At 37.1% G+C, this 24,648-nt stretch overlaps 1 protein-coding gene across 2 annotated transcripts in view; it reads right to left on the bottom strand.

The window, feature by feature from the left end:
* The window catches only part of WDR17 (WD repeat domain 17), a 46,701-nt gene extending 27,922 nt beyond the window's left edge, over nt 1-18,779 (bottom strand). The window contains exons 1-8 of one of the 2 annotated variants that reach the window (XM_009070379.1): nt 18,714-18,779; nt 9,809-9,937; nt 8,602-8,785; nt 7,442-7,672; nt 3,782-4,033; nt 3,038-3,160; nt 2,523-2,710; nt 1,226-1,394 (exon numbers count right to left, since the gene is read on the bottom strand). In XM_009070379.1, the coding sequence (XP_009068627.1) occupies nt 1,226-1,394; nt 2,523-2,710; nt 3,038-3,160; nt 3,782-4,033; nt 7,442-7,672; nt 8,602-8,785; nt 9,809-9,937; nt 18,714-18,779 (1,342 nt within the window). Of the gene's footprint in view, nt 1-1,225; nt 1,395-2,522; nt 2,711-3,037; nt 3,161-3,781; nt 4,034-7,441; nt 7,673-8,601; nt 8,786-9,808; nt 9,938-18,713 lie in introns of those variants that run through there. The other variant, XM_009070387.1, reaches the window with a different exon arrangement.
* Nucleotides 18,780-24,648: the final 5,869 nt, after the last annotated feature.

The raw sequence follows: 24,648 nt of genomic DNA, 5'->3' as shown, positions 1-24,648 counted from the left end.
TTGCCTCATTTGTCTATAGAGCTAGAAAACAATTCTGTGTGGACACCTCCAGCTGGATTGGGACATCAGGATTAGAACCTGAACTCTTCCTTTTGTTGATCCCTCTTCTCTTCCCTTTACTACTCCTCTTTTTTACTACTTCCCAGGTCTCAGTAGTGACCTCCTTGCAATCTATATGTGCTCTTGTATGTGATTCTGACCCTGCCTGGTAGTCTGGCTTTCCTCTGCCACAGGGGGTTGTAACAATTTGCCCATTTCCTCCTCAGCCTCCCCTGATCTCTCAGTTTCCTGACTGTCTCCAGCAACTCTACTACCTGTTTTTGTAAGACATTATGTAATTTCCATATAGCAAGACAGATTATCTGTGAAGTTAATAACAAGATGCAAGAGAGTCCCTAAAATGAAAAAAGTGCAAATTCATTTCACATACACACACTACATTAAGCTTCTCATCACAATATTTTTTGAAAAAAGTGCAAATTCATTTCACATACGCACACTACATTAAGCTTCTCATCACAGTATTTTTCTCCTGTCAGCTATTATTTCTCAGAGTTTCAAAGTGCAGGAGAGAAAGGAGAAAGGAGAGAACAGCAGTGGGATGAATTACTTAGATTTTTTAAAAATGCACCTGCTGTCCAAAGAAATAAAACACACTAAGAGAGAGAACCTATCACTGACCATTGACAGTGGTAACTATCAGAAGTGTATTCCTAGGTATGCTGAAGAGTGTTGCAGAACAGTTTTGAAAAGTAAATTTCCAAATGACTTCAGTGATTTTGCTAAGAAAAAGCAGATGCTTTGCAGAACAGGCACTTCCTATTCTAATACAGTAAAAGCAGAGCTCTTCAGTGGTTAGAATCCTACACAAAGAAGGACGACAACGAACTATATACATATGTTCCACTTTTTCAGCACAAAATATAATCTGCACTCCTTTAAGTATCTGCTTTTCATGCAAAGAAAATCTTACTGTTGTTTAAAGGGAGATTCTCCTTCCATTCTCACTGACTATGAAATACTGGGATCATTACTCATAAGGATAAGCCTGAGCAACGTCTGACACATTGAATTCTACTGGTTTCACAGTAGAATTCACAGATAACTTAGTTTTGTTTAAGCCTTATAAGACACTCTTCTATCTAAAACTTACACTTTGATATAATAAATTATGCAGTCAGTGCTAATTCATAGAACATTTAGACATAAAGCAAAATATTCTTACCTGGAGCCCAAGAAATGGAATAAATAACCCCCTCATTACCAGGAGATGTATAAACTGCTGTTAAAGTATTTATGTCCCAAACTTTTATTGTGCCATCAAATGAAGCTGTAGCAAGAAGATCAGGGTTATCAGGTTTGAATTTGCAATCAAAGATGGTCTCAATATGTCCCTTAAATGAAACAAATATTTAATCCATTTTTATTGCATTTGATTTTTTTCATAAGTCCAACTCTAGATCAAATTCCAAAATACACTGTATTATAACTGTCAGGTCAATTAAAAGTTCCAAAAAATCCTATACATTATGGCTCATCGGTCAAAAGTAAAAGGCATAAAATAGCTTGGACTATAATACCACTCTCTTTCATAGATCATTATTAAAGACAGGAAAATTCTTCCCTGAAACAACAAGGTATGCAATGCCAGGAACTTGCTAGCATTTTCTGTTGGAATCAAATTTCTAAAAACGTAGAGTTTAAAAAAATTAAGCTTAAAAAAACCAAGAAACTTTTATTCTTTTAAAAAATCAAATCATTTTGCATCTGACTGCAAAAATGAAGCTCTATATGCTGAATATGTTCTACACATTGTCTAGTATCCCATCAAGTGCTCTGAAGTCTAGATACAGTATATGCTCCATTGCAGTTTAAACTTCAACCCATTAGGAAATTTCACACATCAACTGCTTGTTTTTTAAGACATGCATTTGTAGAATTTAAGTTGACAAATATAGGAAATGCAGATAATATGTAAGAATTCTTTTAAAGTTTCAGTTGCCTTACAGGACCAAACCCAATAAAATGGAAAAGGACACCTATCAGCAGCCTCTAGTCAAACACATACTGGAGTAGAGCTGAAAATATTTTTTAAATGAAAAGGGAACTGGGAAAGAGAAAAAACCCCTCAAGAAGAACAAAAAACCTGGTGAAGAAGAGGTTCATCTAATATGTGACAAACCCAGTTTTGAATTCCTGCTTCAATGAAAATTCAAGAATCAGTCTCTGTAGGCCATCAAATTAAAATGTCAGTTAAAAAAAAACAATCCAAAAATAGGTCCTGAAATCTTTATTTCTGGATGAAAACAAACTGCCAGAATACTTCCAACGGGATTCAGTCCTTTGCAATAAATAATTACTTTCAACTTCAGAGCTGTCATTTTGTTTCCTAGAAATTTAGACATTTTCATGACAGAAACAGGTTTACAGTATTGTGAAGCGTTCATTCTCCATTTCTTGCTGTTGGAAGAAAGTACATAATCCAAATTAACACTCATTTCAAAGACAGAGGTGAAACATACCAAATCTCTAAGGAAATCCCACTTTTTGGCTCCCATGTCATAAAGCCCCACTCCACCATCCATAAAGCAACAGACAGCATGACCAGGAGGAAGAGAAAATGCTTGGTTTTGGGTGAAAGCTGGAGGAGGAACAGCCTCACTTGTTGAGGATGTATGATGATTTTTAGTAGGATACTGTGATGAACAGGCTTAACAAAATAAAGCAAAAGGCAAAGATTATTTTTATTTCAATAATAAACAACACTTATAAAGAGTAAAGTGCTTTGTATTCCAATGTATTCCAAACTGAAACAAAAGAAATGGAGAATTCCTGTATGAAGCCTGGCCCACTAAAGAAGGACATTATAAAGTGCTAGATCCTTTATGCATTTGTCTAGTTAACTGACAGCAGAAGGTAAATTATTTAACTACAGAGCTGACCAAACTTACAGAGATTGACTTTGACACAAGATTCATAAACAAGATTTTCTTAACTTGCAGCCATTACAATAAATAACAATCAAAATTACACTTACACTTTTTCTTTGGAGGAGAACTTAGCACATGCAAACCATGGAAACCAGTTTTCTTCAGTTTAAAATTATCTATGGGTGTTGTACGTGAAACATTCCAAACACGCAACACACCAACCTGAGAATCTGAGGTTTAAAAAAAATACAGAAAAATACATATTTTTTTAAATTACCCTCTTTTTACTGTAAACAGAAGTATGTAGTTTAAGGACTGATTTATGCAAAGTACAACAATGAATTAAACTTCAAATCCTAAGAAGAATTTTACAAGCAGATAACTGTCATCTCCCCAGAACAGCTGGGGTTGGAGGGGAACTCTGGAGATCAGCTAGTCCAATCTCCATGGTAATATCCTATTTATCCTCCATTTACCTCCATGGCAATATCACTATTTACAATTAATATCAACATTAGTTATTTAAGCATAGATAAATTCTATGAAACCTCTCTCATTATAAAATATTCTCAGAGGCAGTTTCCTTAGTCATTAGTTCAACCTGAGCAGTAATGTCTATGGTGTAGAAAAGAGGCAGGAAATTATTTCTTTCCTTTTTTTTTTTTAAGCCATTTTAAATCTTTGAAGTGATATCCATTAGTACAATGCATTCTTATTCCTATTCCCAAAGTAACTCTTTGTTGCCAAAGTGTGCATGAGAAAAATACTATGTAGTATAAAAAAAGAGCAGAAAGTCATTTGTTTATGTACCCAACAATACATTTGTATACACCAGGAAATAAAGGTCTTACCTCCAGTTATAAACATTCCAGGTGCACTAGGAACCCAGGCTAAACACTGAACAGATGCTGCTGCACTGGGAAAACTAAAAGTTGTGATACAGGACAGAGATTCAGAATCAACTAGTCGAATACCATTATGTAAATTAGCAACAAGAAGGTAGTCAGTTGACAAAGGGTCCCACTCCAGTGCTGTAACTGGATCCTCTTCATCTGTTCCTTCAAGAGACTCTGGTCTTAAGACATGTTTCTGATTTTTAGAACCTATAAGTACACAAGAGATTATTTAAAAATGAAATCAAGTGTATCCTTTCAATAGTTACAACATTCACAAACATAATTTTTATCTCTTCCTGAAATTGTCACTAGCCTGCTCTACTGCCTGCACTATGGAAAATAATGAAGCTGGCTTTGCCATATTTGATTCAAAATAATTCTGATTCCATCAGCTTGCACTTCACTTTTAATACAGCAGAAAACAGAAACAGTTGTCAGGTTTATTAACACAATTTTATAGGAAGGAAAGGTATGTTAAATCATTGTGCTGCTTTGGGCTGGGGTAGAGTTAACTTTCTTCACAGTAGCTAGTATGAGGCTATGCTTTACATTTGTGCAGGGCACAGGGTTGATAAAGCAGAGTTGTTTTTGGTATTGCTGAGCAGAGCTTACACAGAGCCAAGGACTTTTCTGCTTTCCATACTGTCACGCTCACTAGGAAGTTGGGGGTGCATGGCAGACTGGGAGGTGACACAGCAGAGACAGGTGACCCAAATTGACCAAAGGGATATTCCATACCATGTGACATCATGCTCAGTATACAAAGTGGGGGGAAGAAGAAGGAAAGGGGAGACATTTGGCGTGATGTTTGTCTTCCCAAATAACCTGGTGCCCTGCACTCCTAGAGATGCTGAACACCTGTCCATGGGAAGTGGTGAATTAATTCCTTGTTTTGCTTTGTTTTTTTCTTCCTCAAATCTATGTGTGCAACTATGAAGAAGTTACAGAATTTGTAGCTACAACAGGCCATTAAGTACCTAATTTGACACCTGCAAAAAAGAAGACATATTTCACTTGATTGTATTAGCCTAATTTTCAGTTTTGGTACTGGAGAATACAATTAATTTGTGATATTATAATAAATGTCAAGACCTACTTATATTCCTTAATAAATGATTTAAAACTAAGCCTATTCTGATACATACAAAAAAGAAAAGCTGAAAAACTCTTGTTCACTAGGAACATTCTGAATACTAAAATAACACTTACTATGATTTTCTAGGGAAAGTGTTAGTGCACATTATATCAAGGGTAACTTAAAAAAAATCAGTTACAAGAAATTTGGAAAATAATTTAAGACTGCATAACATTTAACAGCATCACCTGATTTCTCCATTCCACCTTTTTTTCTGCTCTCTTAAAGCATTTGGAATAACATCAGTAATATGATTAGGTAACTGCTTTAATTTAACAAAAACGTTAGGATTCCCACTTTTTATAACAATACCCCCTGCTTACATTTCAGTTCACTTTTTTGGCTGACTGAAAATCAACATTAAAATGAAAAACAAGAACTGAACAACAAAGCAGAATTGTAATTTTTCCATCAGCTATACCAGAACTAAAAGCAAAAAGTCCTCAAGTGATCAAAGCCATACATCTTCAAACAGTTCAGTCCAAGAAAGCAAAATCAGCTGGCTGGAGAGCATGGGTATGTACGAGCTACTTAGTTTTAGCTGTGTTTCACAAAAACGTAACTGTGGAAAAAACAGTTGAAAATCGTAACCGTTAAATTTTATTTTCCATTAACAACAGACATCAGCACTATGAATCATGCAACTGAGTCACAGGTCATTTAAGTAAGCTGTGCTTATTTTGAGAACAAATAAAAGGTAAACTAGTACAGAACATTTGGCTCTATATGACTGCACTGTATTTCTCTAAAAAAACGCGTACTAATCTTAAACCCTTACATGTTCTTTTTCCACACTAAATGTTCTGCTACAATAATGCATAGTCTGGAGTTAATAGAAACAGAAAATACAGCCATGAGAGAAAAACTTAAGTAGATAATAATTATGAAAAAAACCATTGTGTAGTCTTCTAATTATGCAGCAGTGACTCATACTAAAACAGAAATAGTAGACCCTTTAGCACACTGAATCAACAGGAACTTGTGGATGTTCAGGTTTTCTTAAGATAATGTTTTGTAGGATTATCCTACAAAAGGACTGAAACCTTTAAAAGTAAAAAGAGGAATTTTTTTAATTGATTTCACTTAGTGACAACCTAAATTCTGCACTGACAACAAACCATTTTACACGGTCTGACATGAGGTAGATGAAGGCTGAACTTCAAAGCAAACAAATTACCTTTCTATTCCTTACTGTAAAGTATCAAGTCTTTGTGCCACCTGTTCCCCCTCTTTTTTTTTTTAAAGAGGGCCTATATTCATCCTTTTAATTTCACTTTCTACTATTTATTTTTAGAAGCTACCAGTTAAAAAAGTCTGATGAATTTTGACTATGAATTGTAAACTATAAACCCACAGCTGATAAAATAGCTAACTTAGATGAGTCTATGTTGTCAATTATATCTGAATGTTATGACACATATTAAAGCAATTTATGGAAGTGCAACCACACTAATGGCACTTATATTTGATAATTGTGCTACAATCTATTTTTCAGTAATACCTAATTTTGAAACATATTTTAATTAATCTGTTCAAAATTTTCATGATCTATTCTCAAACACATCTATGTGTTCATCTAAACAAATTATTTGCCTTTTTCTAATAGTATAAAGGAAGCAAGTTAAAAGAAATCTAAAAACAGTCTGCATTCTTTCAAAGTTGCTATGATTGCTCCAATGACATTGTCTTAATTACAAAAATACAATCCTTTGAACGAAATAGTTAGAATTTCTTGTTGCATGCTAGTCTGGGCTTTGCATGGCAGCTCTGTGGTTGCTGAAAATCAGTTTTTATTTGACGAAAAAGCAGCGTCAGAAAAAATTAGAAATAGTCAACCTAATACAGATATCTGTCTCTGAAGAAAACTATGAAAGTGAGCTGAATTTTAGCTTCACATGAGCTCATCAAGATGACACTTTCATTAGCAGAGTACTGGACTATTTATAAAGTATGCACAAATGTGTTTGGCAGATTTTAGACAAAAAGAGGTAAGTATTTTCCCATATAGTCTTTGACAGAAAAGAATATGAAGATAATATTAACTGTGACATGAGATTCTACCTCCAAAAGTGCAGAGGACTCTAGAATATGAAGCAGAGGACTCCAGAACAAATGCAAATAAGAAACTAAGCAAAAGACTTAAGTCATTCCATTCAGAAGAACAAACTTGCAGGGAAATACAGTTTAGTAGAAGAGCATGGCTGTTATCATTCCCACATCCCCAAAAAAGTGTTTATTGCGGTTGTCAAAAATTACAGTATTATCTTGGCCACAAAAGGAAGGAGATACAAAGAAAATGCTCTGCATTCTTTATATAAGAAAATGGGTTTTTTGTGATATGGAAGGAGTGGGAATACTATGAACTAAGAACAAGGCTTATGTACATACCTAGATTACAAAATCTAAATGAAAAAGTGGAGTATCACATGCGGAGAGACAAGAGACACATATAGCAAAAATAAATACCATATCAGTTTTACCTGGCTGAAAAATGGATAGGCTTCCATCAGTATGTCCAAATACCACCTTTCCTTTTTTCTTTGGATGCCATCTAAACAGACTGATATCTGACAAGAAACTGTGTGCTTCTCTGTGTACAGTTACCCCACTGTCAGGTCCTGAGATAGTCCAAATGTACAACGGACCTCTGTGGGACACAAACGCAACTGCATCACCTGCATTCCAGCACCAGCTAAGTGATGCAGGAATTCCTGAAACATACAGGTAAACTTTATAAGAACCAAGATATGAAATTCAGTTTAGTACTCCTACAAAATTGAAAAGTAAGTATCAGCTTTTATCGCAGTGCATAAACTGCTACAATATTTCTTTTAAAACAGATCAGATCAGTGTGGGTTTTCCTTTTGTAGATATGCCAGATGTACATGATTTTCAGAGGTATCCTAAAATGCTCTGGAAAGAACAGAGTAGGGAGTCCCAAAATGGCTTACTAGATCCTTAGATTCTAACTGTCCTTGGCTTGCACTCATTTTCCAAGAATACAAATATAGGAATCAAGGACAGCTAACCAGATTTACTGTAAGAAGAGAAATACAGGTACTCCTTTTGACTGACAGGAATAAATCAGAACTGGGCAGGTAAAGGTAATCATAGATACAGATGTTTAATCCCCCTAGACTCGTAATATAATCTCAACCTGAGAGCAGATTCAGGTAGACAAGCATTAGAGTATTTAAACAAAACATGCTTTTCAAATTCACAGGCAATTTATACTTCAATCTGTTGAAGGCTACATTTTATTTCCTTTCACTTAGGTACAGTTATAATGAAAACATACAAGTTTTAAAATGTAATTATTTATCCTTTTATACAGTGATGAAAAAAATGTTGAGTTTTTCTTTCCTGCTCAACAAAAAGTCACAAGCAAAGTTAATTCTTGAACTGGTCAAGTACTTTAGAAAAAAGAATAACCTCTTTCTTTACCAATTACGAGATGGTTCACAGCAATTTAGTCAAACACTATCATTATTTTCTAAACTGATCTGCAACAAATCTGCCAAGAATATTGTGTTAAGCAGTTGTTAAATCTCTGGCCCACTAATGGCTTACAATTTACACTACATCAAGTACTTCTGGATTAAAAAGCTGTATGGATCACATATCTCCACGTCCGATATACCTTTTGTATTGTCCAGCTTGGCCACAACTTTCTGTTCATTCACATTCCAGATAATCACTAAACTATCTGCACTGGCACTTGCAAACACATCAGAGTTGTGGGGACACCAAGATATGGCTGTGATTGTCTTCTTATGCTCGGACATAATCGCACGGAGCTTGAATTCATTGTATTGGTGATCCAGCTAAACAAATAGTAAAACTGATTTCAGAAACACATTTTTTGTAAATTCACTTTAAGTACTATTCGGTTGGAGAATAGTTCATAAAACAGTAGTACACCTAGAGATTAATTTATAGTGGATTTAACAATTGTCAGTACCTCACATCTCAATAAATTAAATTCCCACACATTTGACTTGGACACAAAAGTTGTGAGATACCCAATTAGCTCAACCAGTATTAACAGTCTGTCCTCTTGTTGCTTATAAACTATTACATTTATTAATCACTTTATGCAAACAATCCTAAAATGTTTTACTTAGGCATCGTAACAATTATTTAGTAATCTCCAAGTGGTTAAACAAGACAGAGTATGAAAAGGAGTTTGAAATCATTCTTATTTTTTAATGTACTTAGTAAAAATAAAAAATAAAGAAAAAAACCCCCACATGCCCAAACATGACACAGCAAATTTTGTTTATTTTAATCCTACTAGTGGTATAACTCATGAGGTCAAAACAAGGGCATCCTTTGTTCCTTTTCTATGTTTTTAGTTAGCTGTTGGTATACAGTACCTGCAAACTTCAGATCAGTGTTGAGCAGTTCAGGTTCCAAATCAAACAAAGGTGGGCCACTGAATACACAACTTTGAAATAGTTTAATCCACTGTACAAAAGACTACTTTTATACTACAGTTTCAAATGGAACTGGAATTGCTTCATTTCTGTCTCAGAACCTACTCTTCTACCACTGCGCTTCATTCATCTCAAGTGTTTGCTGGACTGTGAGCCTGTCTTTTACAAATAATTCTTGACACATACAACTTCAAATATAAAGTTTATATCAATCTTTTTCAAGAGCCATCACAAGGAGAAAAAGTAATTTGTAAGGCATATCTTGAATGGAAGATGGAGCTTTACTGAGACATCATCTCAGCAGAAGCCATACTTCCAAAAGCATTGCAGAAACATTTATTGAAAGAGTTCAAAGTGAGATCAGCGACAATTTTAAAATGTAGCTAGCCTGATAAAAAAGAATAATCTTACCTGGTAAATATAAATAGCAAGGGTAGCACAGTAGGCAAATCTGTCCCCACTAGCAGCACATACATCCTTGTTCCATGGCTGACATCCCGCAGCTAAAAGTCCCACTTGTTTAACCTGTGACATTTTTGCCTTTAAAAACAAAAATACATTAGACTACAAGATGACAGAATGTTAAAGAACATAATAACGTGGTTTTGTTCCCATAAATAATTTATACATATCTACTTTAATAATACAACTAGCCTTTATGTTTTAAAAGCAGCATCTTGTGGTTATGAGGTACAAATGAATGTATCTGAAATAAAGCCAAGCAGATGTTCCAAAGCTTCAGTGCTACACAAGAAAGGGCATTTAATACCATTCACAGGAATTTATTTGGGAGAAAAACAGGGGACAGCACATGAAAGCTTGAATAGTTCTTGATTTGTACTAGCTGAAATTCATCATTTTTGCTCTCTTCTGTGATCAGGTTCAATGCTTTCCATATCACAGTTTAATGCCCTCTCTGCTCTTCTATTCATCTCTGACAAAAACAAAATAAATGATATGCTAATAGTTTTAAGTCAGCTAAGCAACATGTCTGAAAAGGTGTACAGGTCCAGAGCAGTTGCTGAGAAATGCCTCAGCCTTTGTGAATTGCACCTGGACCAAGCCCTTCTTGAGCTTATCAGAAACACTGTCTGTTCCCAGGAACTAGAGCTAATGAGCTCCTGTTTTTCAATAAGGGACCAATGCCTATGTCTCAAACATCAATAATCAGACGGCTGTGGAGCCAACCAAGCACTGTTGATTTTAACACGCTGTGAGAAAGAACAAGTCATGGCTGGAGAATGGGGCTCATACAGAGATAGGGCTGCACCTGTCTGGGACAAACATCCTTGTTGTAGTTTCTTGGGATGAGAACAATTTATAGGAAGCAAGAAACTTATCTTGGGGGTGGAGAAACCTGTCCATAAAAGGTACCCCTACCAAACCCATGGCAACTGCTCCCCCTGGACACCTTGTCGCCTGTATCAATGCTTATCAGCTGGATCAACACTGAAGCTAGACTGACAGAAACACTGACATCCCATCAGCCGGATCACCGCTGGAATCAGGACTGGTGATCTTTTTCCCTCTACCTATCCTTCTCACTTTTTGTCTCTTCTCTTTCTTTTCTTTCTTTCCTTACTTTAATGCATCTCTCCTTTTTTAATTTCTCTTCTCTCCTTCACCCTGCCCCTTTACCCAAACCCACTGCCTTCAATGTCCAAAACAAGTCTCATACTCTGAGCTGTGCTCAGAGTGAGACAACTTGACTTTAACATAAAAACACAAGAAATGCTTTGCTGGGCCAAACCAATTACCTACCTAGGCCACATTTAATTCCTGACAACATCAACACGTTACTTAGTAACAGAATGCCTCATTTAGGACCACATTTATGCTGTGGATGTTAATGGACTGAGGGGCAGTACATGGTAAAATATTAGAGGGAATATGGAGACTAAGATCTTTAGGTCAAGGAGCTAACACTATAACCTTAACAGATAAAGAGAGTTATGTTCAATTTACCAAGCATTAGGTAGATTTTCAAGCTCCACAAAGGAAAACGAATTAAAAAGAAAAGAGACTTCAAATGCAATCAAGTATTGTGAGGGAGCAATTGTTGATTAAGTACAAGGGTTGGTTTTGCAACGCATTGCTGCGTAACAGTTTAGGACAGATAGGTTGTCTGTAGATTACTCATGACCTACTTGAAACAAATGTATGGAGGGGGAAATGTTTTGCTGTATGACATCAGTATTAAGGCACATACAGAAAAAACTTGGTATAGGTATGGTAATAGAAATCTACAGTACCCAAGGAAACCTATTGGTCAATATTGACAAAAAGCTTAAAACATAAATATTAACAAAATACCATTTAAATGCACATACACGAGGTATTAAGATGAAGTTGAATGTTTCTTTTTTCCTCATCTGCTTGGGGTATCTGCTTGGCAGATAAAGAGTAAGGGATAAATACAGGCAGCAAACTCCATGAGATTATGTCTCTTTCACTTTGCAAAGTGTGAAAGAAAAGCAAATAAATTGAAAGAGACTTATTTTTAGAGTTTCTTTAGGAGAAGATCAGGATCGGGTTGAATGTTTGAGGGTAATTGTTTCAAAGATACCACTGACTGTAGTTACAGTGCTAGAAGGTTCTGAGTACTAAATGCCTGAAGGAAACGAAATGTTCAAGTTTAACCTACAAAAGTTTTGGTAAAAGACTGTGCAACAGTGTGTATATGTGCATATATATATATATATATATACACACACTATTTCTGCATATAAATATACAGAAAAAAAGTTACAAGATCCAGCTTTGCTTCAGACTAGTACTTTGGCTATTAGACTTCCTTTCTGTCTACCAATAAGATTAATTACTCTGACTTTTGCATCAAATAAATCAGAGATTCTAGAAAGAACATCGGTATAAATTGCATCACCATGCAGCTCCTTTACAGCCTGTCTCATGCTATAAATTAGTCCCACAGAAAGAAATTTATCTTATTAAATAATCATCAGTAGCACCACAAAATGACAAAAACAGCCTTCAAATTTCTAATTTTGCCATTTAGTGTTCTTTTTCTGTTCAGTAAAATCACAAATTCCAGAGGTCCCTTCTGTGCAATTGAAGTATCAAACATATATATATAGAAATAATTGGATTTGAGGCATTCAGAACACAGACTGTTTGCAGTCACCACGAAAAGATAACTGGCACAATTAAGAACCACTTTTTCTGAAATTAAAGTCACCTAGCTGATTACATAACTATTTACTGCAGTATAGAATATCTGGAACCAGAACTCTTGCTTTCCCCTTTTGATTCTAGGGAAAATGATGGTTAAAGCACTAGGTGTGTCAGCAAACCAACAAGGAATGTTAAAAAAAGCCATGGTGAACTAGGAGAGAATTAGGTAATTCTAAATAAGATTAAAATATTAGGTTATCATACCATGTTTAATTTGCAGGTTCACCACATAAGACTGATTAAAAGTTAGCATCTATTTAGACCCTAAGACTGCACAAGTATTTATTTCACAGTAATAACAGATTTTTCTAATTTTGTACAGATACTCATTTTACCTTCTCGTATGGGAACTAAGGGTTTCTGATCTGATGAAGTTTTAATCTGTAAAAGAATATAACCTTAAATCTTGTTTAATTTGTGGCTTGATTACAGATAAAACTGATTGTAAGGCTAAGGTCTCTTACAGATGCTAAAACAGAATTCCACAAAAGTAAACTTTGATTCTTCATCTATATCTTTCCTATTTAAGTATATGTAAAAAAAATTACACATGTAAAATACTCTGAGCAGTATTACAGCAAGGAATTTGCACTTTATTTACTAGTATTTGTTGTTTTAAACTTGCTATTATTTCTTCATCCTTGTAATGAGCTGTATACCATTTTACAAAAGGAAGCATTTGCTTTGAAATTCAGTACGATAGCATCTAGAAGAAGAAATGACAGCTGTGTAGCACAGTAACTTACTCTCTTATAAGTATCATGCAGTTTCCTGCAGACTTTTTCAGACATTATACGTTTCTGTTAAGCATACTTATAGTACAAAGAAGAAAGCAGCATTCATCAGAACAGCCTCAGTAAAATGACAGAAAAGTAGAAATGCAGCTAATTAAATATGTACGATTTCACACATGGTGCACTTCCATACAATGGAGGTTTTTCATACTTTGTAAAAATGCATTTTATTTCAAAATAAGAGATGTACAAGTGAATATATTGGACTCTTAAATATGCACTGAAAAAAACCTGTGCATGTAAAAAATGTGTACCACATTGGAAAAGCTACCAAAGGATGCCCACAGTTTCCAAGGAGATGAGGAAAGAGGCAGGATGACAAAACCCTTTCTTTTCAATTGGCATGAGCAGCAACATTCTAAGTCCTTCCTTGTTGCTAAACATAGGTAAAAAACCCCAACCAATCACATTAAACTGAAATTTTGTATACCATAAATATTATTTAAAAGTAACAGCTGAATGGACTAGACACATGGGCATGTCTTTATATCAATAACAAAGAAAAATGCCTAATCATCCCTACCTTAGCATAGGTGTCATTTTTTGTAAACCACTTAAGAATTTCCATGTTCATTCCAATACCTTGCTGCTCTCAAAAATGGAAAATATTGCTCTGGTTGTAGAATGAAATCTCTTTACTTGACAGATGAAGGAACTAAACCTTGATGTTCACAGAATAATGCAGTTACTAAAGGATGCAGGAGGAAAGCCTGAGCATTGTGTCGCACCACACACAAACCAGCAGTGTCAGTAGCCTGGCAACTGCAGCTTTTTAACAGGCACCATTTTAATTTTAACCTAGCCCCTTTTTCTCTGCTTCAGCTACTCAGTGCATTTCATTGCTCATTGTATTTCCCAATTGTACTACAATGACACTGACAGAATAATAATAATAGCTCTTCAAACCCATCACTTAAAACTCTTAATTATCAAGATGTGTGCTTGCATGTTATAAGTATCCATAAATTTATAACCACCAAGCACAACAGATGCTTACAAATGCTTTGACTGTCATCATGTGGTCTATGTGGAGTATGATGTATCCAAATGAGTACATGTGCAACATGGCACGCATACAAAACTGGATATAAAGTAGCCTTATGTTAATCAATACACTTCTGTGCATACAAACCCCTAGTTTAGTTAAACAGCTATATGCAGTAAAGCACTAGTGTCCTCTGCCTTTGTTCACTCTATTTTCACTATCTTCCCATTAAGTGTATCTGTTTTCTAATGTGGAAAGCTTGTTGTCACTCCTGTATATTTGACACATAAAACAGTTATATCTCATCCAGACAATCGTCCCCAGGTACCAATATTTTTGTCAGCATGTCAATGATAATGTAATAATTAAAAAGACCTTTACTGATACAAAAGTGATGTCACCTTAAGGGCATTGGGTATATTTGCCCATCTTCGAGAGGAAATCCACTGAAGATGAAATTGTGACCTGTGAACCACAGAGTTTCAAATTCATTATCCTATCCAATCAGACCAGTCTGAAGTATCACATAATGGACAATGATTTTATCTTGTCTTCAAACCTATCAAGAAATCACTGCATGCCTGGAACGCACATCAGAAAACAACTTCTGCCTGAGAATTCCTGGCTCAAAAGCACTGAGTCTCATGTAATAACATAAGCATAATTAGTACTAGCATTCTTCCAACAGGGCTAGAAAACACCAAGCACATTATAGCAATGTTAAGAAATTAAATTCTCATTATTATGTCCAGACTCATGAAACAAAGGATAATTGGAAATACTCTGGTACATATGCAGCTTAAAAGCCAATAGACAAACTAATTTACTAAGACTAAACAGAACAATGAAATTTACAAAACCTTTACGTTTTCTGGAGGGAACATTTGCACTCAGTATATTTTCTAAATTCTATTCTATGCTGTCTGTTACATTTATGTATTTATGTCTGTTTATTAATCTGGGGAATCTCAAAAGTAAAAATTAGCACACCAGAAACGTGCTTACGTCACACTATGAGAACTTTGACAAAACAAACAAAAATTCTTCCTACTTTGGAGCACTGCAACATAATAATGAATTTTCAGTTCTTGATGTGGGCTGTCAAAATGCAGTTACTAATGCAAGACGCTAAATAGTCTTACTGAGACTATACACACTACTTCAAGCAACTGCTTCTGGGCAAAAGATAAGCAAAATCTGACTATATTGACAGTCACAACGTAGAACAATGTAGAATAATTACATAGGTTTACACATGTATTGCTCTACACACAAGTGAAGCCCTTAATAATTCCTAGCAGAATTTAACTATGGTAGTCTATTGCTTGTTAAAAGTGCCAGGTAGGTTGCTAGTTTATCACTAACAGCATAGACAGAGTTTGTATGCTTCTCTGCAAAAATTAGAATTTTTTTTCTACTTTTGTATGCAATTCATGGCACACAGGCCACCTGTAGCGCCCAGACAACCAGAAGGTTAACTAGAGGCAGGAAGAGGGTGCCTTGGACAAGGCTTTGAATTTCAACAAGATTCTTCAAAGAACCTAGACTCTTGCAACCAGAATTTGCAGCTGACATTTCTTAACTTAGGACAACCTAGCAGGTGTCCAAAATGCATGCATTAGGTTATCCAGACACTGACTAGGAAAAGAATACTATGATTTAAAAGAGCATTTGAAATGAACAAGTTTTCTACTAGTGTTCACAGCCATTTTAAACCTCCACAATAAACTCAAAGCCAAATCACTACCAGAATTGATTTAACCATGGGATCTCTGGCTTCACAAGGGAAGAAGCTGCAGACCTTTTGCTGAAGTTTGAAACTTGAAATCACCGCCTGAGACTGTAATTTACAGAAACAAACACTTACTGGAAATAAAACCCAAATACATTGGTCCAAGATAAATACCCTGCTTAGAAAACTTAAGTTAAACAACATTTAAAAAATTGTAACTTAGATTAAGTATTACAAAGGAGTGTTTTTTACTGTCTTGACTATACTACTTGTACATTTATCTAGAATATTCTTTATTCTGCAACTTTAATTTGACAACCCATGGCTTGGACAGGTGCACTCTTCACTGGGTTAAGAACCGGTTGGATGGCTGGGGCCAGAGTGGTGGTGAATGGTGCCCATCCAGTTGGCATCTGGTCACTACTGGTGTCCCCCAGGGATCAGTATTGGGCTCAGTTTAATATCTTTATTCATGATCTGGATGAGGAGATTGATTCCACAATTAGTAGATTTGCAGATGACATCAAGTTGAGTGGCAGTGTCAATCTGCTGGAGGGTATGAAGGCTCTGCAGAGGAATCTGGACAGGCTGGATTGATGGGCCAAGACTAGCGGCATGAAGTTCAACAAGTGCCAGGTCCCACACTTTGGCCACAATAACCCCATGCAGTGCTACAGGCTGAGGGCCAAGTGGTTGGAAAGAGGATCAGCAGAGAAGAACCTGAGCTCATGATTGACAGACAGCTGAACATGAGCTGGCAGTGTGCCCAGGTGGCCAACAAGGCCAATGGCATCCTGGTTTGTACCAGAAATAATGTGACCAGCACAACTAGGGAAGTGATCCTCCACCTGTACTCAGCACAGGTGAGGCCTCACCTCAAGTACTGTGTCCAGTTCTGGGCCCCTGGACACTGAGGTGCTGGAGTTTGACTAGAGAAGGCTAATGAAACTGGTGAAGTGATATGAGGAGCAGCTGAGGAAGCTGGGGGTGTTTAGTCTGGAGAAAGGGAGGTTCATGGGAAACCTTATCACTGTCTGCAACTACCTGAAAGGATGTTGTAGTAAGGTGGGAGTCGGCCTCTTCTCCAAGGCAGAGTTGGGAAGGAGGTAGGGGAGGTGGGGGGGAACATGTTGGTAAGGTCTGTTTCATTTTCTCATTATCCTATCTTGTTAGTAATAAAATCACTAAATTTCCCCAAGCTGAGTCTGTTTTGCCAGTGACAATATTTGATGAGTGATCTCTCCTGGTCCTTATCTCAACTCATGAACCTTTATTTATTTTCTCTCCCCTGTCTATTTGCAGACAGGAGTGAGAGAGTGGCTTTGGTGGCTGCCTGGCATCCAGCCACCGTCAACCCACCCACAAAGCATGGAGAAATGCTGACATTTCTAACAATACATCACCAGCAATGTTGAACTACACACATAATCAATATGAAATACACCTAACACTGGTAAGAAACCCATCATTTGTCAAGTATTGCTTAATCATATGGTACCAGAAATCTAGTTTGCAGGTACTGTGTATAATACAGAGAGATACGTACAACCATGTCTGATCTCACTATAGCATTTAAGAGTCTCCGTAAGATTCTATTCTTATCTTCCAACCCAGAGCTACTAGAACCACCAGAAGATTGCTTTTCTGCTGGCAAATTGCCAAGATAGTTCTGATTTCAGATCAAGTTACCTCTTAACATGTATCACACCTGATTCCCTGATGACAGCTACCAAAAGATAACTCCAAATCTGAAACATTAATCTAAGGAGAGACATGTAAAATGAGAACACTGAAAAAGTATTAAAACCTGCTAGGTTTTTATACTTATGAGCATATAACTGGCATTATCAAGTAACACACAATAATACCATGAAAGCAGCTGCTTATGATTCAGTAGCATCTCCTGCATTCCCATTCCTTAGCTGCCAATATACTATGAAAATGAGAAAAAGAAATTACAGAAATAGATGGTTCATAAAGGAGCTTAATACAATGAAAGAAATGTGACTTATATTCCCTTCCCACCATAAATCTATGAAAGCAGCTGTAGCCCAAGCTTGCCCAAGGCATGCAGTTAATAAATGCTAAAAAAAAAAAAAATCCAAGCTATCCTGCAAATGTTGCTATAGTAACAACACCTCCTCCTTGGAAAAATGTTAATAAAAGCATGCAGATATCCAAGGTACAACTTGGAAATGACCCTAGATGAATATAATATCTCCCAAATATTTTTGCTTTACTGCTTATAACTATTTTAGTTTACTCCATGCATGGTATGTTAATTCCGTCTAACAACATAAAATTAAATGTCTGATTTCCATCTCATTACATATTGCAGAATTATTCCTCGTTAAGTTATGCAACCTAAAAAATCCAAGTAGGTGGCCACCAAACATCCAATATCCTTTTATCCAGCTAGCAAAATTAATTTTCAAAACACTCATTTTTATGTGCTTATTTATGATTCAAGACCTCATTAAAATGGCTAAAAATCCCTTAATTGTACCACTATGGAAATATTACTTTTGATACTAGCAATGCAATAAACAGCAGCTTAGAGAAGAAAAATATAAAAGTAGTAAAAGAGAAAATATTAATTTAATCAATTCTTACTCGTTGTTGTCCTTCATACCAATCATCTTCGTCAAACCAGTGGGAAATATAAGTCATCCAAGCCATGACAGAAGGCACAGTTGAATTAAAAAATACAGAGCCTGATCATATATAAATATGAGTCCTGTGCTAAAATTTACTCAATGCTACATACAACAAGCTATTCAAAGATCAGACTGAACTCTGTTATATGTTTCTTCATTAGTAAGATTTAAATTCATAAATATACAATCTGAAATACTTTTAGTAGCAATTTAAATGCCCTATGTATTGGATTCTCTACTGGAAAAGAGAAATCAACACTTAAAACAATTAGTATTTTATATATTCCATATTTTAAATTCAAGCCGACTATTGCTTCAGGCTCGATTTTGCTGTGCTTCTGAGCTCTGAAAATGAGGTGCTCTTTGAGTCATTCTTATTTGACTCCTAAAAAATTATTTTCCTTTTTTTTTTCTCAAAGGTACTGTCAGTACAAAATGTAGTTCAGTGCACAAAAGCCTGTACTGAAATGTAAAATACCTTCAGAATCATGGGGAGTGATTTGTTTTGATTATGTAGGGAGTGGTTTCAATTGGCACAGTAGGAGGGGCCAAAATTATCACAAACGCCAAACATCGGTTTAACGTTTTGTTAAAAAACGGGAAAAAAAAGGAAAGAAAAAAAATCTGCACCTCCATTGTTTGCAGCCAGCAGACCCTGAAGGGCTCAGCTACACCCACCAGCACTGTCTGGGAAATTTAAACAGCCTAATTTAACTAACTCATTGGAATGGATCTGCTTCTTTTCTCTCCCTTAGAAGAGTTTCACATATCTGACTGTATTCATTCATTCTGCAGGTAGTAGCCTTTTCCGATATGCTCCCAAGTTTCACATAAGATTTCACAGTGCATTATACCAATGAAAACAAACGGCAAAAAGAGGAATATAAGCTGTACTGCTAACACCACATTTCAGCACTGCTGCAGCAGACTTCATCAGCTGTGCTGTTTAGGAGACATTATCAGACAGCCTGGACATGAGGAGGCTTTGGGCTACTCAGGGAACTGGTGGGTAAGGTTCCCATGGAAAACAATTTTGCAGGTGCCATGCTCCATCAGTGCTGGTCATTTTTTAAGCACCACTTCCTAAGGGCACAGGAACAGGCAATGTCAGAAGTCCATTAGACGAGGCAGTAGGACAGCTTGGCTGACTAGGATAGTTATACTCCCAGTTGACTCTCATGCTGTGAGGGATCTGCTGCTCCAGCTCGATCCACACAAATCTATGGGGCCTGATGGGATTCATCTGAAAATGCTTAAGGAGTTGGCTGATGTCATTGTGAGGCCTCTCTCAATGATCTTTCAACGGTCTTGGGAATCTGGAGAGGTCCTACTCAACTGGAAGCTCACTAATGTTGTCCCAATTTTCAAAAAGGGCAGGAAGGATGACCCTGGTAATCACAGGCCTGTTAGCCTCAATTCTGTACCTGGTAAGATCATGGAAAAGATTATCCTGGAAGGTACTGAAAAACACCCGAAGGATAACACAGTCATCTGACACAGCCAGCATGGCTTCATGAAGGGAAGGTCCTGCTTGTCAAACCTAATTTCCTTTTATGACAAGGTAACCCACCTAGCTGATCAAGGGAAACCAGTTGATGTAATATTTTAGATTTCAGTAAAGCTTTTGATACTGTCTCTCACAATATCCTTCTGGACAAAATGTCCAGCATAAAACTGGACAAACACACTATGCAATGGGTGAGCAACTGGATCATGGGTTGGGTGCAAAGGGTTATGGTGAATGGGATTACATCAGACTGTCAACCAGTCACTAGTGGGTTCTGCAAGGCTTCATCTCAGGCTCAGTGCTCTTCAATATCTTCACAAATGTCTTGGATGCAGGACTCAAAGGCCTATTAAGTAAATTTGCAGATGATACAAAATTGGGAGAAGCTGTTGACTCCACTGAAGGCAGAAAGGCCTTGCAGAGAGACCAAGACAAATTAGAGGGTTGTACAATCACCAATTGCATGAAGTTTATCAAGGGCAGACTCTGAATTCTGCACCCAGGATGGGGTAACCCTGCATGTACATACAGAGTGGGGAATGAGATGCTGGAAAGGAGTGCTGCAGAAAGGGACCTGGGGGGTCCTTGTCAATGGCAAATTGAATATGAGTCAACAGTGTGCCCTGGCAGCCAGGAGGGCCAACTGCGTCCTGGGGTGCATCAGCCAAGGCACTGACACCCCATCAATGGAAATGATTGTCTCTGTCTACTCTGCACTGGTCTAGCCTCACCTTGAATATTGTGCAGAGTCTTGAGCACCACAATATAAGAAAGATATTAAGTCATTAGAAAGTATACAAAGCAGGGCAATGAAGATGGTGAAGGACCTTGAGGGGAAGCCATATGAGGAGTGGCTGAGGTCACTTGGTCTGTTTAGCCTGGAGAAAAGAAGACTGAGGGGAGAGCTCATCACTGTATACAACTTCCTCACAGAAAGAAGTGGAGGGGCAGCACTGACCTCTTCTCTCTGGCAACCAGTGCCAGGACCTGAGGGAATGCTCTCAGGATGTGACAGGGGAGGTTTAGGCTGGATATTAGAAAATAGTTCTTCACCCAGAGGGTGGTGGGGCACTGGAACAGGCTCCCCAGGGAAGTTGCCACAGCACCAAACCTGACAGAGTTCAAGAGGTGTTCAGACAATATTCTCAGGCACATGCCGTGATTATTGGGGATGTCCTGTGCAGGGCCAGGAGTTGGACTAGATCTTCCTCAAGGGTCTGTTCCAACTCTGATTATTCTATGATTCTGTGAAATCTTCCTGACTGCATGGCTATAGCAACTATAAAAATCCTCAACAGAAATTATGGAGACCTAAAAACCCCCAGTTTCTTAAGGAACTTAGAGCCCAGATGACCTCTGTCTTTCTGTAATTGATTAACAAGCTGTTTCCCAAAATCTGTAATAATAACTGGAAAAGCTAAACTGTGAGGTCCATTGTTTAATCAAGAAATTAACAAGCAAAACTAGGAAAAGAACAGGCGGAAGTACCAGCTATTAACCTAATGTTAGTAGTCAACATTAATTACTATTTCCTCACAGAAACAGTGTCATCACCTGTCCCTCTCCAGGACGTGTAGTTTCCATTAAGGGTACTATCTAAGGAAGCTTCGTTCTCACATATACAGCAGGGGAATAAAGAAAGCAGTGTATTTTTGCTTTCCAACCTCTTACTCAGAAACTATGACATCCAAGGGAACCATACACATGAAACAATAAATATTTAAATCAAGACACCCACTCTATTTATGAGAAGTAGCATTCCAAGATTAGCAGTTTTTTTCATGGTTATACAGTCCTCCAGACACATGAACATACAGAGGAACTTCCCAACATACTGCTGAAATTTTTCAAATTACTTGCCCTTTGAGATTTTGGCTCAAACAAACTATGCAAAGTACACAGAATTGCTTGGAATCATAATCCTGTGTTTCCCGTACAATTTAATTCAGTCAACTGTATTCATACTGCTGCAGAAAACCCCAACTATACTATGGTCTATGACTACATATGTACATACGTTCCACCCCTATGAACAAATATTTTACATATTGCTAACCAAAACATACCCACATTATAACTACTTGTTACACAGCAAAATCATGGTTTCAATTAAATTGATACTATCACATTTAGGCAAGTCTTTGCTTTCATGCCGATCTGTCTCTTTATAATGGCATACAGCAACATTGCGAATCTTGATCAAGGAACTACAACAGCAACAAACTTGTTTCTCTTTTTGGCCCACAACTGTTCCACCATCTATGTGAACTGAGTTGTCTAGTCTCAATGTCAACCTGTCAGAAGAATGAGTCTCTCAAGACAGACAAACACCGTTAATTCACATTTAGTTCCAGGATCATCAGGGAAGCATGGGCTAAATGAACATGGATAACATATTTTCCTTTTAATAACCTGTTGATATCTTCAGCTCAAAGGTACAGATGCAATTAAAATCTTCACAGGATAGCAGGTGGGAACATAAACTGCTTTTAAAAATGTTACAATTAGCTGTCAATATTTTTAAAAGGCTTCTGCTAAATGATACATGAAAAGTAAAGAAAATAAAGACCAATACATGCAAATGCATCATGCATCCATTATATTTATTTGCCTACTCCATCATACACCTCCAAGTGCTGGAAAACATACTATACTATAGTGTTCTGGTTTTGGCTGGGGTAGAGTTAATGTTCTTCACAGTGGTTAGTATGGGGTTATATTTGGATTTGCGCTGAACACAGGGTTGAGAATACAGAAATTATAATTAATATAGATTACACAGAGCCAAAGCCTTTTCTGCTATTTGCAATGCCACACTGGCAAGGAGGCTGGGGGTGCATGGGAAGCTGTGAAGAGATGCAGCTGGGACAGGTGACCTAAACTGACCAAAGGGATATTCCACAGCATAGGACATCATGCTCAGTATATAAAGTGGGGGAAGAAGGAAGGAGGGGACATTTGGAAGGATGGTGTTTGTCTTCTCAAGTCACTGTTGTGTGTGATGGGGCCCTGCTCTCCTGGAGATGGCTGAACACCTGCCTGACCACCATGGGAAGCAGCAAAAGAATTCCTTGTTTTGCTGTGCTTGTGTATGTGGCTTTTGCTACTGAACTGCCTTTATTTCAAACCATGAGTTTTCTAGCTTGTAGCCTTCAGATTCTCTCCCCAGCTCTGCTGGCGGGGGAGTGAGCTGGCTGGGGTTAAAACACAATATATAGGTATAACAAAATCTATGTGGAAGATGAATAAAGCTACATGTACTAAATATTACAACAAAAATATGAAAAATCACAAAGTATTCCATCCCTTAAATTGTTGTAATTATAGTTAAACTTATTAAATGTTTCATAAATAACTTAGCATGCACTTTACCTAAAGTCCAGTTGGTACCCATAGTCAAGTGTTCTTTGTTCTCAGTTTAAAGACAACAAAATGTACTATGATAGATCAGACTAAAAGAGACATCTTCAGGGTGTATACAGCCTTACAACAGACTGACCAATAAATTTATCTGCAATATTGTAGAGAGAATAGAAAAGATAAAACAGATCCTATTCATTTGATGCAGAAACAAGTGCTTAATTTTCGAGCTGACACAAGAAAGTGGCATTAAGTTGTGTCAGGGAGTGTTCTGGCTAGACATTAGGAAAAGGGTCTTCACTAAGAGGGTGGTCAATCACTGGGACAGGTTTGCCCTGAAAGCTGTCACAGCACCAAACCTATCAGACTTTAAGGAGCATTTGGACAATGGTCACATGTTTTGCCTCAGCTCCAGACCATCCACAGGATCCGCAGGAACGACACAGGATCTAAGGGCTGGTGATATTCTTTGTTCTCTCTCTTCCTTTTCTGTTTTTATTCTTTTCCTCTGTCTTGCATTGCCTGGGCAAACCATGCCTATCATGCTATACCTTTCACTCTGTACTAGCATTTGTTATGGAAGTGGGCAGCTTGTGGAAGTGTGTTGTGGCTTGTGAGCCAGCACCTTTGAGTTGTGTGTTGTGGAAACTGAAAACTTATTGAAGTGTGCTGTAAAAAATTAAGAGCTTGTTATCCTCCACTATTGTACAAATTTAAGGGTTTGTTAGCCAACACCTTTTCAGTCCAAACAGTGAGACGAGTTATGCTGGACCTATGGTGACCGTACAATAAAGCATAAGAGCTCCCTGACATGTATCTGGAGCCTGATGAGAATTTACAACAAACATCGTGTCCCCTATCAATGGCTCGTGTCACCTTGCTCTCTACACAGACATGACCTCAAGCATCTGAAAGGATATGCTGAAGAGTGTAATGGCCTCAATCTCTACACACTAAAAAACCCCATACCTAAATATAAGATACATATGTAGTTCACATAGAAAACAAAGGATTAAAGATAGCA

This window comes from Acanthisitta chloris, unplaced genomic scaffold (genome assembly GCF_000695815.1).
Source record: "Acanthisitta chloris isolate BGI_N310 unplaced genomic scaffold, ASM69581v1 scaffold1530, whole genome shotgun sequence".
NCBI lineage: Eukaryota > Metazoa > Chordata > Aves > Passeriformes > Acanthisittidae > Acanthisitta > Acanthisitta chloris.
The sequence above is the reverse complement of the archived record's forward strand: the minus strand, read 5'-3'. Positions and strand labels throughout refer to the sequence as shown.